Source organism: Eurosta solidaginis, chromosome 1 (genome assembly GCF_040869045.1).
Source record: "Eurosta solidaginis isolate ZX-2024a chromosome 1, ASM4086904v1, whole genome shotgun sequence".
Classification (NCBI taxonomy): domain Eukaryota; kingdom Metazoa; phylum Arthropoda; class Insecta; order Diptera; family Tephritidae; genus Eurosta; species Eurosta solidaginis.
In genome coordinates this window covers 6755752-6773955 of record NC_090319.1, presented here as the reverse complement: position 1 = coordinate 6773955, position 18204 = coordinate 6755752, and the positions used below count along the sequence as shown (strand labels likewise).

General features: G+C 41.6%; 1 protein-coding gene across 1 annotated transcript; it reads right to left on the bottom strand.

Moving 5' to 3' along the window:
* Positions 1-8045: 8045 nt before the first annotated feature.
* On the bottom strand, positions 8046-16336 carry LOC137247451 (transcription elongation regulator 1). The gene is made up of 9 exons (XM_067778399.1): positions 16006-16336; positions 14211-15889; positions 14007-14140; positions 13722-13930; positions 13473-13623; positions 10853-11323; positions 8840-9177; positions 8451-8783; positions 8046-8379 (listed from the first exon to the last, which is right to left on the bottom strand). Exons 1-9 carry the CDS (start codon positions 16206-16208, stop codon positions 8253-8255), a joined length of 3645 nt encoding a protein of 1214 aa, XP_067634500.1. The 5' UTR covers positions 16209-16336; the 3' UTR covers positions 8046-8252.
* Between the last annotated feature and the right edge of the window lie 1868 nt (positions 16337-18204).

Here is an 18204-nt window from a genome sequence, read left to right as displayed (position 1 = left end):
TTTATGGTTGGGGAACATTTATCGATAATTTGTGGTTAAAGAGTAGGGCATCGAGTCCCGAAGATCTTTCCCAATTCCGGGATTTCGGGATTTGAAAATGGAAATATCGTCTTATTCGGGGAGAATGTATTCGGCAGCATCATCTGATACATTTCAGACCCGCAGACATCACTTCATCTTGTTTTCAGTTTGACCTTGTAGTTTGTAGTCTGTATTCTTTGAGGCGTATGTTCACTATGAGCCTATATTTGCAATTGCCACTTATAACGTCTTAAGCCAGCCCAATAATTATTCAATGTTGTTGTGTTAACAGTGTTTGGCCGCATTTAATAAGTGCGACCACTCAAATTGTCATCGGAGTGCTCTAAAGGAGGTCCAATCCCACTAGCAGTTTCAACAGAGTTGGATCACAGGGATGCTGCTGTTAAATGCGCAGGCTTCATATTACAATTGAAAAGATGGTTGTTGTCATGTGTGACACATTGCATGCAGTACATACATTGCGTATGTCGGGGCTAATTATGGACAAGTGAGAGTTTAACCTGCTACAATATCTAAAAACATACCGTGGCATTTGCAGGAACTCTTCCACTATAAGGCTCCCCTGAAGGGGTCAGAGAACCCTACTGTGGGCACAACCCTTTGTCGTGTTTGCCCGAACTGGGCTTCAGTTGTTCTCGTGCGAAGTAGTGAGTCTATCCATGTTTGATTAGATCTCAGGACTTTTATTTTCTGCTGTGCTAAATTACGCTGTTATATGGAGTTTGAGCTCGTGGGACCCGATTTCCTTGTGCCTTAAAGACAAATGAGACTGGACTTATTGGTTTTAATGACTTCGCTTGGGATTAGTAAAACCTTTGCTTTTGTCTTGTCATGAACGGAGAGGTGACTGCTTCCCCCAAAAAAATTGGTCAAGAGCCAGACTGGTGGGTTTGGTCTAACTTTCAGGAGTACGTGTTACCGTTCTTGCGAAGAAACTTCCGCTCAGAAATTCTTATTCTTTTATTTAGTACTCGATTTTTTGTTTACTCAACCCAGCTATCGGTTCGACTAGCCTCTGAAAAGGGTTACGAACGTTCTTCCTCAACAAATGACATTACGTAATGCAATCCACGGTTGACAAAGTTATGCGGCGGTCCTACAGATGCGCACAAGAGCATAAACACTGCGTGCCCTATGACCATCACCACAAAAGAGGTTGAAGATGCCATCGATCATGTTAAACTATCTAAAGCAGTATGCTCAGACGGCCTATCCATGCTGATGCTTAAAAAAACTTGGCAAAGAGGGATTTAAATATCTATCACATGTCTTCAACTTGTCTTTGTAAACCTTCGTCTTCCCCGAAAAATGGAAATGGCAATATCTCTCCTATCGACAAACAAGACACTTGAAGCCATTCTGCTTCCCTATTACACTGCAAACTTGCGCCAATCATCAGCATGGCTTTCGAAAACTTCATAGCACTTCTACCGCGCTAAACGACATCAGCACACAGATAACGCTTCCCAAGGCAGTCGGTTCTATGTACCGGAGCGACTCGGGATTTTTCCCGACCAAGGACTGTCATTTCAGTGTGACCCCATCTAATTTGTTTCGTCCCTCCCACAAATTGTCATCCTCCCAGCAGCTCCTTGCAGCAGGACTGCTCCATATTCTCTTACTCCGGGAAGGCATCGAATCCAATCCGGGTCCGTCTCCTGACCCCGGTCCTGAGAAATGGTTTTGCTGCATCTGCCGGAAAAGAATCTTTTTAGGACGGTCATACTCTGTTCAGTGTGTCTCGTGCAAGGGATGGTTGCATCGGACAGGTTGTTCTGGGCTTGATCCCAAAACCCGACGTCCACGTAACTTTTATAAATCTTTTGTGGCTCCTTGCTGTTCACGCCCAAGGGCGTCCCGCAGTCTACATCTAACCGCCCCCACTACCTTCCAGCAGCCCCGCTGCTCAGCAAGCCACAACAAGTACCCGCTGCTGCTCGCGCCCCACGGCGCCAACAACTCAAACAGCTGCTACCACTCATAACTACAATCTTCGTAGTAGAGTCGGAAGCAATGCTGAGCAACAGCCCCTGCCCCCGTCTTCTCCCCCCCTCTTTTCCGGCAGCAATCGTGTAGGTCAGGGAAACAGACTCTTAGTCCCTACCTCCGTTTGCACCGTTTGCCAGCACAGAATATATATGTTTGCGACATCCGCCCAATGCAGCTCCTGCCTTGGGTGGTGCCACTTCCCTAGATGTTCTGGTCTCCGCGACGGCAACCCCCCGACGGGTTTCATCGCGCCATGTTGCCAGGTCGCAAACCCAAATCATCCGGGTACCCCAATGCTTGCCCAAGGACGCCCAGTCCTAGGGCCACAACAGCAATTGCGTCCTGGCCTTCCCCAACCCAAGCGTAGTCACCCGTCACTTACCCCCAGAGTGGTGACGTCTCCCCTTATGCACTTCAGAATTCTGCAGTTAAACTGTAATGGACTAACTGGGAAGATTACGGAGATAGTCGATTTCATGAAGCGGCACAACATCCGCATTCTGCGACTCAAGAGACTAAACTCACAGCAAGATCTGCATTGCAGACCTGCTCTGGGTATAACGTCCACAGGAAAGACCGCGAGAGCGGAAATGGAGGCGGTCTCGCGTTTATCATGCACCACTCTGTGCAATATTATATATTTGATCCTGGCATCGACCGCAGGGACAATGTCTTAGAACGTCAAGGCCTATCTGTCCGGTCAGGCGATGCAAACCTAGAAATCATCAACATCTACATCCCTCCTGCCACCTGTTGCCCCAGTGGATACCGCCCTAATATCAGGGCCTTACTCACTGGCAACAATCGCATTATCTTAGGCGATTTCAATGCCCATCATGATCTATGGCATTCAAACTTGCGGGCGGACAGTAGGGGTGAGATGTTGGCGGATCAAATAGAAGAAACGACGTTCTGCACAATAAACGGAGACGCCCCCACACGTATGGTAGGAAGCTGTCACAGCTCGCCAGATATCTCAATATAAAGAATATAAATCCTTTACAGACAGCCGCCTAGCTGCCCTCCCTATCCCGACTGATGCCCGCCAAGGGTAGCGTGCCTTCCGTAAGGTCATTAAATCCGCCTCGGCACATTTCATTCCCGCCGGGAGAATTCCCGAAATCCGGCCCCACTTCCCGGCGGAGGCCCAAACTTAGCGAGAGAACGTGACCTTATAAGACAGCTTGATCCAGGCGACCCCCAAATAAGGGATATAAACCAACGCATCAGATTGCTTGTGGATGAACACAAGCGGGCGAAATGGGAGGAGCACCTAAGAGGTTGTAACCTCTCTACCGGCGTGGGTAAACTTTGGTCCACCGTAAAGTCCCTATCGAATCCGACTAAGCACAAAGACAAAGTTTCCATCGCCTTTGGTGACAAAGTGCTGTCGGACGCGAAAAAATGCGCGAGCGATTTCTGCCGACAATATATAATGCATCCTACGGTCGACAAAGATAGACGGAGAGCCAATAGACGCGCACATAAACACAAATTCAGCGCGTCACCAATCACCATCACCGCTAAAAAGGTTGAGGACGCCATTGGTCGTGCTAAACCACCCAAAGCAGTGGGCCCAGACGGCATAGCCATGCCGATGCTTAAAAACCTAGGGAAAGAGGGGTTCAAATATTTAGCGCATGTCTTCAATCTGTCTCTTTCCACCTTTGTCATACCTGAGAAATGGAAAATGGCCAAGGTGGTCCCGCTACTTAAGCCTGGGAAACCAGCTAACATAGGTGAGTCGTATCGTCCGATATCTCTCCTATCGCCAGTGGCAAAGACGCTTGAAGCCATTTGCTCCCTTATTTCAAAGCAAATTTGCAGCTAGCCCCTCATCAGCATGGCTTCAGAAAACTCCATAGCACTACCACCGCGCTAAATGCCATTAGCACCCAGATAAATTGCGGTTTAAATCAATACCCCCACCATAGAACAGTACTCGTAGCGCTAGACCTATCAAAAGCTTTTGATACGGTCAACTATGGCTCGTTACTGCGCAGGACCTGGAAGCGTCTACCCTTCCCCCATGTCTTAAAAGGTGGACCGCAAATTATCTGGGTGGTCGGCAGGCATCGGTGCAATTTAGAAACGAAACATCAAAACCAAGGAGAATTAAACAGGGGGTGCCACAGGGTGGTGTCCTATCCCCACTTTTGTTTAATTTCTACATATCTAAGCTACCTTCACCACCGGAAGGAGTCACAATCGTTTCCTGCGCCTGACTGCACAATAATGGCCACAGGCCCAGGCCCAAAGATCGATGCGCTATGCAATAAAATAAACGGCTACCTCCCTGATCTCTCCAGTTTTTTCGCCTCGCGAAACCTGGCATTATCACCGACTAAATCTTCCGCGACCTTATTTACAACATGGGGGCGTCCAAATGTCGACCATTTTGAACATCCGCGTCGATAGCACTACGCTACCGACTGTCCTACACCCCAAAATCTTGGGTGTGACGTTGGATCAGGATCTACATTTTGGTGAGCACGCAGCCGCAATTGTTCCGAGAATTCAGAGCCGTAACAAAATCCTCAAATCCCTCGCTGGCAGTACTTGGGGAAAAGATAAAGAAACGCTCATGACTACATACAAAGCAATTAGCCAGCCGATTGCGTGCTACGCGTCACCCATATGGTCGCCAAGCCTAAAAATCACCCACTGGAAGAAACTACAGGCCTACCAAAATACTGCTCTCAGAATCGCCACGGGCTGTCTTCTTATGTCCCCAGAACACCATCTGCATAATGAGGCGAGAATACTCCCCATCAGAGAGAGAAATGAGATGCTGACCAAACAGTTTCTGTTGAATACCCAGAAACCTGGGCATCCCAACAGACATCTGATTGATGAACCAGCACCGCCTAGGGGCTTAAGGAGTCACCTCCGTAAGCATTTTGAGGAAATGCGGCACCTGAGAACCCAGCCGTATGAAGTTAAAAAACACAAGCAGGTCCTTGGTGAACTCCATAAACAGGCGTCGGACCTTTATGCCGGGAATTGCCCGGTGAATCCAGTACTTAACGAAAATTATTCAAAACTTGCGGAAAAGGAACGCATACTCCCCAGGGAAACGCGTGTCACTCTTGCTCAACTTCGTTCTGGATACTGTAACAGGTTAAACTCTTACCTATCCAGAATCAACCCCGACATACAAAATGTATGCCCCGCTTGCAATGTGTCCCCACATGACACCAACCATCTCTTCAATTGTAATGTGGAACCAACGCCTCTAACACCCCTTTCCTTATGGTCCACCCCTGTTGAAACGGCAAGTTTCCTTGGACTCTCGTTAGAGGATATTGATGACAATTTGTGATCGGTCGCGGCTATTAGGTGGGGCGAGCATTGCTACAACAACAACAACAACAACAACAGCACACAGATAAATTGCTGATTGAATCAAAAACCTCACCACAGAACAGTACTCATAGCGCTAGACTTGTCAAAAACTTTTGATACAGTAAACCACGGCATGTTACTGCAAGACTCCAAGTCCCAAAAAGTCTGTCTTGTCGGCAAGCATCGGTGCAATTCAGGAACGTAACCACTTAACCCAGAGGAATTAACCACCCACAGGGTGGTGTCCTATCACCGCTTTTGTTTAAGTTCTACATATCGTAGCTCCCTTCGCCAGGCATTGTCACCGACTAAAAGATTGGCGACCTTATTTACAACATGGACATTGCAAATGTCGGCCATATTGGACATGTTGTTGTTGTTGTTGTTGTTGTTGTTGTTGTAGCGATTAGGTTACTCCCCGAAGGCTTTGGGGAGTGTTATCGATGTGATGGTCCTTTGTCGGATACAGATCCGATACGCTCCGGTAACACAGCACCATTAAGGTGCTGGCCGGACCATCTCGAGAACGATTTATATGGCCACATTGAACCTTCAGGCCATCCCTCCCTCCCCACCCCCAAGTTCCATGAGGAGCTTGGGGTCGCCAGAGCCTCGTCTGTTAGTGAAACGGGATTCGCCGCTCGAAGGTGACGTTGACAATTGGGTTGGAGAAGCTATATATTGCGCTACACAACCCCTTGAATCCCGGGATTCGCCGCTCGAAGGTGAGGTTGACAATTGGGTTGGATAAGCTATATATTGCGCTACACAACCTCTTGAATCCCGCCATATTGGACATCGACGTCGATGGCTTTATGCTCCCTACTGTCTTACACACAAATACTCTGGGCGTGACGCTCGATCAGGATCTACATTTTGGTGAGCGTTCACCCTCAATTGTACCCAAAATCCAGAGCCGTAATAAAATCCTTAGAATATACCCCGGCAGGTTAGCCCGTCGTAAGAGGCGACTAAAATACCAAATTGATTCAAGGGGTTACCAACGCAACTTACAGCTTTTCCATCCCAATTGTCTACCTCAGCTACCCATGGCGAATCCTGTTTCTTTAGTAGCCGAGGCTCTGGCGACCCCAAAATCCTCATGGATCAAAAGGGTATAGCCTAGAAGGTTTAATGTTATTATACTAAATCGTTCCACATACTGGCTAGTACCTTAATGGTGCTTTTTACAGGAACGTACCGGATGTGCACCCGGCAAATGACCATCAACATCGATAACACTCCCAAAAATCTTCGGGGATAGTCCTTATCGCTACAACAACAACATAAAGAGACGCTCATTACCACTTCCAAAGCAATTGGCCGCTCGCTAGCATGCTACGCGTCACCGATTTCAACCGTTACTCACTGAAAAAAAAATACAGACCTGCCAAAATGCTGCTAGAATCGCTACGGACTGTCTCCTTATGTCTGCAGACCACCACATTCACAGTGAAGTAAAAGTACTTCCCATTAGGGAGAGAAATTAAATGCTAAACAGTTTTTGATGAATACCTAGAAACCTGGGCATCCGAACAGGCATCTGATTGAAGAGATCTTCAAGGGTCTTAAGGAGTCATCTCCACAAGCATTATACGGAAATCCGGCACCTGAAGACACAGAAGAAGAAAAACACAAACAGATCCTTAGTGATATCCAAAAAAGGCTTCGACCTGCTTGCAACGTGTCTCCACACCAACCATTTTTTAAATTGCAATGTGGAACAAACGCCTCTAACACCCCTCTCACTCTGGTCCACCCTTGTTGAAACTGCAAGTTTCCTTGGACTCCCGTTAGAGGATATTGATGACAATTTGTGAGTGGTCGCACCTGTTGGATAGAGCGAAGTACTGCTACAACAACAACAATGTCCTTCGTCAGGATCTACAGTTCGTGCGACCACCACATAGTCAACTCTTGCTGTTTGCTTTGGAGATGCGACAGCTGATGTCGTAGAGGTCTATTGCGCAGGCATCTTTTCACAATGACTAACTCAAGCGCAGCTTCCTAAAAAAAGTCAAGCAGACAAACCATTTTTATTGTGTTTGAGCCTGTTGTTGTAGCAATAAGGTTGCTCCCCGAAGGCTTTGGGGTGTGTTATCGATGTGATGGTTCTTTGCCCGATACAGATCCGGTATGCTCCGGTACCACAGCACCATTAAGGTGCTAGCCCGACCATCCCTGTAACGATTTATGTGGCCACATTAAACCTGCAGGCCATCCCCTCCCTCCCCAACCTCAAGTTCCATGAGGAGCTTGGGGTCGCCAGAGTCTCGTCTGTTAGTGAAACAGGATTCCCCGCAGATAGGTGAGGTTGACAATTAGGTTTGGAGAAGCTATATATTGCGCTCTGGTATTTTAGTCGCCTCTAGGCATACATACCGCGGGTATATTCTGACCCCCTTACCCGCTGGGGGGATGTTTGAGCCTACTCTCCAGATTATGAGTCCAACGGCCGGAAATCAAGTGACATACACACTGTCATCTCTTAGTTGGTGTCGCTGATGTTGTTGTATCAGATTTTCGTCGTGAAAAATTCAACATTGTTGTAGCCCTTGAACGGGTGGAACACTATAACCTTCTATTTGATTTTTCGGTCTACAACAAGAAAACCAATTTTTTAATTTTTATACATGGAAATATAAGTAAAATAAAATAGTTCGTTTTATTCCGTAAGCAAAAATGTTGCTAATGAAAGTTCATTATTTTTCTTTATTTCACAAATTAATGCTGAAATTTAAGTTCAATGCATATATCTTACACTAAATATTATAAAAGTTTCATTTTATTATGCTTGTTTATTTAATAGAAGTAATGACTAACATCGCACAAAAATGTCATCTCGTCATTAATTAATTTAATACAAATTGATTTTATTATTTATTGCGTCTGGTCGATTCAGATGCAGTGGGCGGTGGGGGTGGGCCCCGTTTGTGTAGCTCGTCCAAATAATTCACAATAATAGCTGTGCGCTCCTCCTCCATATGATCCAATATTAGATAGCTACATTTTAATAATAACCAATTGCAAACATATTCTATCAGTGGCGAAACAAATAACAAAGGAATACTTACCGCTTGTCCTTCTTAAGAATATCCTCTATTTCCTTAAGATGATTGGGATTATCTTTCACAACTTCACTACTCTTGTGTGTTATTAATTTACACTCCTTTAAGAGTTCACGCAATGCTGTCTTAGCCGAAAGTGTTTTGTCCTTTATATAATCACGGAACTCACGTTCACACTTTTCCGAATTATTATATTTGAGATAACGCGCATCATCTTTAACAAGTTTCTTAATATCTTTCCATGCACTAGTCAACTCTAGAGTAGGCAATTCATCGAGCATTTCACGGAATTTCTCACGCTTTTTCTTCATTAATGAATCAATGTGATCGTTGAATATCCTTGAAAAGGGAAAAGTTATATGAAGAATTTAAAGAAAAAAATGCATTTATTTTACTTTTCGCGATCGTCACGATCCAAAGTTTCGATCAATTCCCAACGACTATCCTTACGTAACTGTCGTTTCACTTCTTTCCAAGCCAAATCTGGATTGCGAACCAAGTCTGTTAGCAATGCATTGAAATGTCCAATTGCTTCATCACGTTTATGGTGTTCACGTTCCTTATCGCGATCACGCAAATGTCCTGCCAATGTACGTTGAACTTCTTTTTCACGTTCACGTATACTTTGTTCGGCACGCAATTGTTTTTCACGTTCTTTTTGCAAACGTTCAGCTTCATCATCTTCGCTATTAGTATGACCATCTTCTTCGTCACGATGCTCACCTTCCTCACCCTTAAAATGGAGAAGGATGTTAATACACTAGTCGTAAAACGAATGATCTATAACCTCTGACTATCTTTTCCTGAGAGAATTTATAATAAATATTCTAACAAGTAAGGAAGGCTATAACCGAACATTACATACTCAGCTGAGAGCTTTGGAGACAAAATAAAGGAAAATCACCATGTAGGAAAATGAACCTAGGGTAACCCTGGAATGTGTTTGTATGACATTGGTATCAAATGGAAGGCATTAAAGAGTATTTTAAAAGGGAGTAGGCCATAGTTCTATAGGTGTACGCCATTTCGGGATATCGCCATAAAGGTGGACTAGGGGTGACTCTAGAATGTGTTTGTACGATATGGGTATAAAATGAAAGGTGTTAATGAGTATTTTAAAAGGGAGTGGGCCCTAGTTCTATAGGTGGACGCCATTTCTGGATATCGCCATAAAGGTGGACCAGGGGTGACTTCGTTGTTATTATTGTGTAGCAGTGCTTCGCCCCACCTAACAGATGCGACCGATCACAAATTGTCATCAATTTCCTCTAACGGGAGTCCAAGGAAACTTGCTGTTTCAACAGGGGTGGACCATAATGAAAGCGGTTTTAGAGGCGTTGATTCCACATTACAATTAAGAGATTGTTGGTGTCATGTGTGGACACATTGCAAGCGGGGCATACATTTTGTATGTCGGATAGGTAAGAGTTTAACCTGTTACAGTATCGAGAACGAAGTTGAGCTAGAGTGACTCGCGACTGTACAGGTAAGAGGATTTTCATCATTTTTGTCGAAATCGATTTTTAGTGCGATCTTGATGATTTTTTCAGCCAACAATCTATGCCCAATACGTAAGTTTGTGGTAAAATTTGATGTTGCTAGCTGTTAAAATGAGGCAGAAATGGGGCAGAAATGGCGAAAACCCTCTTATTGAAAAATCGATTGTATGGGAGGTATATGCTATAGTGGTCCGATCGATTCCGACAAATGTCAAATCCCCCATCAAAATATGCCTGCTTACCAAATTTCATCAAGATATCTCAAAATCAAACAAACGGACAGACGAACGGACGGACGGACAGACATGGCTAAATCAACTTAGCTCGTCCCCTGGTCATTTTGGTATACAACGGAAACATGTACATAAAAAATGATTTGGAGCCTTGAAAATGAGAAAAATCGATTTCGACCAAAACAAGTCCCAAAAGCCGAAAGAAAAACATTTTTTTTTAAACTGCTAATGCCAACGTTTTTATCGGATAATTCGTTTTCATCGGCAACACTTTTGCACGTTTCTGAAGAAACCCTTAAAATAAAAAATAAATTTTTTCACCAAAACACTCGTCAAAACCCAAAAAATATTTTTTTTTTCAAAAAACTGTTATCGCCAAAGTTTTTAGCAGACAATTTTGAGTGGGACAGGGTATACATGAAAATTTTTAAGTAGGTCATGAAAAAAACTCAAATTTTGCAGGCTCGAAAATTATTTTTTTGGGTATGCTTAGTGGAACTTTTTTTCCCAGAGCCCAAAACCTATCCAAAAATCGATGGCGCGATATAGTTTAATAAATCGACCCATGCTAATATACATATTATGTGTACAAAATCATCAAAAAGTTCAAATTTAAATATCCAGCAACAAAACTTGACGTGTATAAACAAAGTCTATAAGAGCATTTTATACTCACTGACTCATCAGCCTTTTTCTTTTGATCGCTATTTTTCTCCTTATCTTTGTCTTTCTCTTCTTTATCCGTATCCTTTTCTTTAGTTTTGTCCTTATCCTTATATTTCTCGCGCTCTTTGTCCTTATCACGTTCCTTACCCTTATCTTTGTCACTACGATCCCGACTGCGACTCCGACTGCGATCGCTACGCCCACGCTTACGATCTGACTTACGTTCGCGCTCCTTTTCCTTTTCGCGCTCTCGTTCACGCTCACGTTCTCGTTCTTTTTCACGTTCCTTCTGTTCACGCTGCTTTCGCTTCTCTTCTTTTATGATGCGCATATAGTCCAGGAAATATTCTTCTCTATATATTGAGTTCTCAACAGCACGATAACGTGGATCCGTATCAAATTTCTTTTTTATATCATGCCAACGTGTATGCCTATCCATATCCGAACGTTCTCGTAGCATTTCAATAAAATCTTTTCGTATCTAAAATGTGTTAAGTTTTCGTTGTTGGTTTGTTTGTGAGTGTATGTTATTTTGGGTGCAGTCAAGAAAGATACAAGAGAGATAAAAAATATTGGAATCAGAAGATTTCAGATATTGGTTTTGGTTTAGGTTAAAAATAACTATCTATCACTGTAAGTAGCATGGGCTTATTAACTAACTTATTTTGCAACTACAATAACTTAAGAACTAGTTTTTATTTTATGAGCTGCAAAAGATTATTTAATTAGTAGCGAATCGCGAAGATCAATGCTGAAAAGAATAGAAGATTAGTTCAATGTATTATGATCAGCCGGTACTGCCAAAGCTGAAAATTAGAAAATTATTTTTAAAAAATTGACAGCCAGTCAGGTAGTCAACTTCAAACGGACCGACAGACAACATTAAATGTACGTGTGGTATATATAATAAAATTACCTAAATATATATTATACAGAACTTTTAACTTTAAGAACTTAAGAGTAAAATCTGAGAAAAAAGTCAATATTTCACATTCGCTTGTAGTTATTTAAGTTAGATGTAACTTTGTTGTCCTGGGTCAATTTTACAAAACCACTTTAAAGCAAATATTTTGATCACTTACGTTGTTGTCAGACTAAGAGTGATTAGCTGGATATGATTGCGGCTCTTATCGACTTCAGAAATATCACCAAATGGGTGCTGTTAGAATCCCAAAATCATCCTGAAGTGATTCCGAAAAGCTCTTGAAACGGCACAGAGGCCATACTGAAAATACTTGGAAGTAATTGCTAACGAATTTACAAAGTCGTGGAAAATTGGATTTGTTCCGACCTATATTCCTTAAATAAACTTGATTCTGATACCAAGATATAATAAATTAATAATAAATAAATTAATTAATTAGAGAATATCACGAGGATTGATACAAAATTGTGTTGCATTGACACGGAAATCACTCTATGATTTTTTTTTTTCAAATTCCTAGGTTATACTTAGAAAAACTATAAAATATATTCTTCTGTTTACTACTTTAAAAGTGTGAAATATCGATTTTTTCTTAATGTCTTAATGCGTTTTCCGCTGTAACAGAAAAACTAAATTTATGAAATTTAGCTGTTTTTTATTCATACTGTTTGTATCTTCTCGCTTAATTTCCACACTGCTCTAGTTTCCGCCCTGCCACACTCAAGAGATCAGAGATCTGAGACTCGAGCGCCAATATTAAATAAACTGATTGCTGTTGGTATACGGACATTTGGTCTGTTTAACGTCTTCTTCCTTGTATGCCTTCCCTGTATCTCTCCGTCCATCTTACGAGCATATATGAGCACGTTCATGTCACGGTCCTAACAGAAGGGTAAATCAACAAGATTTATCGTTGATTTATATTGTATTCTGTTGAAAGTTTAATGAAGTCAACGCTGATTGTTTTTTTTTTTTTTGCATTTATACTATTTTTTATAGTGCTTTCATAAATAACTCACCGCGCATCAAGCTAGACACAGAGGCACAGTTTGGGGTAAACGAGCCGAGCAAGTGCACGAAACGAGTGTGTAGTTTCGAACAATCATGTTGTTACCAAGCTGGTCGATAGCAGGATGGATATGTTGGATAACCGAATCAATCACACGTATGCTTCAACAAATGATTGTTTTGTACTCCTCTTTGCTTTATCTACACTTCGGATTTGTGTAACTGCTGATGAAACTCATAATTACTCTTTGTTTCTCATTTGCAAAATTTTTTGGTTTTGCAATTATAAATTTCTAAGCATCTAAATATAACATAACACCAACTTGAATATCATTTCCTGATGGTGGTTTAACTTTGATTTTTTTGAAGCATTTGACTTTTGCTTAGTAGGTGTAGTTGTGGTTGGATCGTACGTTTTTACAAGTTGTAGAGGAGATATTTTTTTTGGTTTGAAATTTTTAAATTAGAGTGAAGAAAATTTTATAAAAAATAAAAAATATATACTTTGCTGTGAAGCATTAACATTATAATAATTGTGTATAATAGAATGGTTTAAAAATCGGATTGTTTAATTTTACGATTTACTATAAATTAAATGAGTTATACGTTTGCTGCACCCCTAACCCGTGCTAGAACATACATATAAGCAAACAAACGCATACTGAACCCACATACGTCTTATAGAAAATGTATATACCTGTTCCTTCTTTTGTGCTTTCTCCTCTTTTTCACGGCGACGGACATCTACGATATATTCGTTGAAAAGGCTTTCACGTTCTCGCACCTTCTCAACAGCTTTGTATCGTTCATCTTTACCGTAACGCTGACAGAAGTCACTAAATGATGACCTGCGTCATTTTGTTTGGTTTTTAAGAATAGCACGTAATTTAAAAAAGAAAGGTTGTAAATTGAAATGTACATCCTTAAGTAAGCATGTAGTACTCACTTTCCATGAAGTTTTGCATCCTCCATAAGTTTTCTGAAGTCATCACGTTTTTGTCGCATTTTATTACGCTTTTCTTTGCGTTCCTCTTCGGCGCGGTCTTTAACATATCTTTCAAATACTTGTTTGCGCTCTTTGGATGTAAGCAGTAAGTATCGCGGATCAAATACTATTTTATGTAGCTCTTTTTCCCATGTACTAAAAGCAGAAACCTTAAAAAAAAAAGATTAGAAACAAGAAATGAATATTTAAACTTAAATTCCTTCTCCATATTTTAAATAGCCTTACATCTTTTTCACGCAGCATTTCCTTAAATTGTTTTACGCGTGTCTCCAATGGTACCACTGCCCTCTCTTTGGCCGCACGTACTTCAGCTTCAACAGCGGCTTCATTAGCATCAGCTTTCCTTGTTTGTTTTGTAGCTAAACATATAAAGAGACCACACAAAAATCATGAATTTTTTTTCCAACTTTAAGATTAAATATAATTTACATATTCTGGATCTTTTTGTTGGCACCTCCTCTACACTTGATTCAGATTCCGTGCGTATTTTAATAATTTCGTCATCATCCTGGTCGTCCTCTTCTTCCTCTTCAACAACTTCAGGCTCTTTCCTTTTCTCTATTTGTATTTTTTCCTCTTTTTTCTCTGTGGTGGTAGTAGCGACTCCAGAAGCTTTGAGCTGTTCTGGTGGATTATTAACAGCTTTATCTACGTCGGCACGATCAAGTAAATCATCAGGCCTCTCCCATACTGATGTGCGGGTAGATGGATTATAGAAAAAAACCCGGGCGTCTCCAGTCCAAACGACGCACCATGGCGTACCAGCGATGGGTGTACTTGATATGGGACGAGATTTATCTACAGGCTTTGCTGCTGGTGCTGCAGCTTTCTTTTGTTCTTCATCCTTCTTGCGTTTTTCCTCTGCTGCTTTCTTCGCCTCTTTCTCTAATGCAGCGGCTTGAGCGGCTTTTGTTTGCTCATTTGTTTTTAGAGTAGCAGCAGCTGCTGCTGCGGCTGCTGCCGCCGCTGCTGCTGCAGCTGCATTATAAGCCATAGCTTGTTCATAATTTGCATGTGCTGGTGCCATATGCATCATAGCAGGATTTGGCATCATGTGTTGTGGCATGGCGGGTGGAGCTTGCGGTGCAACAGCCTGTTGAGGTGTAGTGCCTGAATGTGCTGCCATTCGTGCTGCTTCCATATCGCGTAAAGCTTGTGGCTTTTCCCAAACACTTTCGCCCCGCCCTGCATGGTAGTAGTAGGGTCGTCCGTCAGGCGCACGATGTTCTGACCATTCAGCTGCACGGGCAATCACAGCTGGATCAATAACGCCTGGCTTGATGATTAGATTTTTAGCTGGTTTGTCTTGTGGTGGTGCTCCATGCGATGGATGCATGTGTTGATTCCAAGGCATACCCCAAGGAGGTGGACCACCATGAAATCCGCCAAAACCAGGTGGAGGCATTCCATATGGTGGTTGAGCAAAATTTGGTGGATGCATGCCAGGCGGAAAGAATGATGGTGGCTGTTGTTGATGCATTGCTTGTGGGGGCTGTTGAGCGTGTGGTGGAGCAGTAGAGGGTGGTGGCTGAGTTAGAGGCTGTTGTGTTGGTGGCGGCTGTGACATTAAATTTGGCGGCGGATGTTGGCTTAATGGATCTGGTGTCTGTTGTGGTGGACCAGCACATATTGGTGGTAAGTCTTTTTGCTGTTCAGTATTCGGGGCTCCAGCGTCTATTGGCTTACTGGCTACTTCCACGGCCTGTGTATTACCTTGCTGGGGTTGTTGTTGTGAGCTTTGTTGCTGTTGAAACATTTGCTGCTTTTTATTCATTTCTTCAATTTCTGCCTGGGTCATTACTTTGATGTTTGGACCATCAGGTTTGTTCCAAGTGGTTTCACGGGTCAAAGCATGATAAAAATAAGACTTTCCATCTTCTGTTTTAGTCTCAACCCATAGTTCTATAGGCGGCCCATTTGCAGCATTTGGCGGTGGTGCGTTTGGATCGAAGTTCCCTGGGCCACGCGGACCGAAGTTACCACCACCGCGTGGACCACCTCGGCCAAATGGCATAATTTGTATACCACCACGACCACCCCGAAAAGCTCCGGGAGGAGCACCAAATGGTGGCATACCTAATGATTTAGCATTAGGCTGATTATGTGTCCTAAAGATTTTTTGTAGTTAGCGTTGTTAAACATACAGACGTCGTGGGTATACATACAAATAAACAAATAAGTAATATACATAATGCAATTATACCGATCTAGGCTATCCACTTACCATTGAGTTTCACCTTCGTCTTCATCAGGTTTATTGCCTTGCGCTAGAAGATCAGTGTTTCCATTTACATTGGTTGCCCCATTGCCCTCACGCGGAGCCGCATCTGCCCCGCCATTTACAGACATTCCACCATCTGCACACGCAGGTGGTATATTTTCTTGCACTGGAAATCTTTTTTCACCATCATTCACTTCAGCCTCCATTTTAATTAATTTCAAGTAGATTGTGCGTTTAAAACTAATTTGCACTGGATCATTCACAAAATATTACACGATAAAATAAAATTTTTTCAGCTTTTTGTTCAGAAAAACTAAAGATGTAAGGCTTGTATCGATATACATTTATACAGAAATGCTTTAATCGTCTGTGGAGTAATAGCTCCGACACATAAGCAGTTTTTGATATAGACGAGTTTAACACATGCTTATTCATTATGAGTAGATTGCACGTATTTTTATTGAGGATAGTAGAATGAGCGACACTAGCGTCATCTGATATTGAAAAGTAGCCAACTCCCCAATTTCGTTCCAAGCAAATCATAAGAAGAAGAATTTGACATTTGCTTTGGCTAAGGGTGTTGGTTTTTCCCACTGTTTGGTAAATTTTCTAACATTTTTCACAATTAAAAACTGCAATATAACAATCGAATACGACACAAAATATGTTAGCAACCCTGCAAAAATTGTTAGATTACGTGTTCCATTTTCTTCATGTTGGAGTACTCTAACAATACTCCTTTGCAATGCGTTTGCGGACCACCATCAGCCGATCATTGCTCGTTTTTAAGGACAGTGATCACGACACGATGACGATCGAACAGAGTTGCCAAAAGTAAAATATTGCATGCAAATAACTAATAATAAAATTTTACTTTGGCAACTCTGATAAAATGCAACATCGCACTGGTTTTATGTATACATATTATATTAGCTTCTTTATTCACGTATGCGTATGCGTATTATATTAGTTTCTTTATTCACGCAAATGCTAAATAACATAAGAATATTCATAGTATAAAATATAAAAGTTGTATTGCCCCTCTTCATTTATTTTCATTTTAAATTAAATTCACTTCGATAATTCTTTCCGAAACAATTCCTCTTTAGAACTTTGGCATATGATCCTCTGTAGGTGCTCCATGGAGTACTACAGTGAAAGTACTTTGGAAAGTACTCTCACGTATGTACTCTATGGAATACTCACAAACAAAGCGAGAGTGGGATCACCTACTCCTCTCCTAGGACATCGCAATGTTAATTTGAGCACATTTTTTGTATGAATACAGATTAGATTTGGAGCAGTCCTATACTCCCAAAGGGGTATTCCTTACATTATTTATAGAGTACTCACGTTTTTTGAAGGGAACTTCAATTTCTGTATATATATATACACAGTAATATCGCCACCATTGTGAATTCCCTCCATTGCCATACCTAACTGCCAAATAATTGCTTACAGGTAGAATGGCTGTCGCGAATGGCCAGAGAATGGAAGAAAGGTTTGTTTTTTACTCGCGTATATTAAATTGAAATGCCATGAATTGGCCTCTTCTGTTTCAAATCAGCTTTTCTTTTAAATACAGAAAATCTGACGACATTTTAATATATTTATCTCTAAAATTTTATTAATATAGAAAATATTAGCGGCCAATTAAGCAAACATTTTAAAATATGCAAATAATGCAATGTACCATTCGTTTACAAAAATGGTTCAATAACACTATTGATCAAATGATTTAAGTAATGTAATTAAACAGGTGATCCAGGCTGTTTACTATTGTGAACGTTTTTTTTTTCGAACATTCGCCACTTGTATGAATTCACAATGATCTTCACACTCCCATAAGAAGTTGCGTTTGTAAATATAAAGCAACTTCAGACTTAGGAATTGAAGCTATTTCGCCTTGACCATTTACATACAAAATTTCGCGAAGTGCTGTTATGAACATTCTCACTATACAAGAAATACTTGCTACCATATTTTGTGTCCTATTATTTTGTTAAACTGCAGGTTTGTACTGTAAAAAGTGTTATAAAGATAGCAACGAGCGGGAAAAATAATTTCACTTGCAAAATGTGAAAGCACCTTTAGCTAAATCAAATGTCAAGTTCCTCACAGTAAAAATACAAACAATCTACTCATTTAGGAGTAATAATTTTCTGGCTAATTCTATACGACAGCATGACACTGCTAATACGC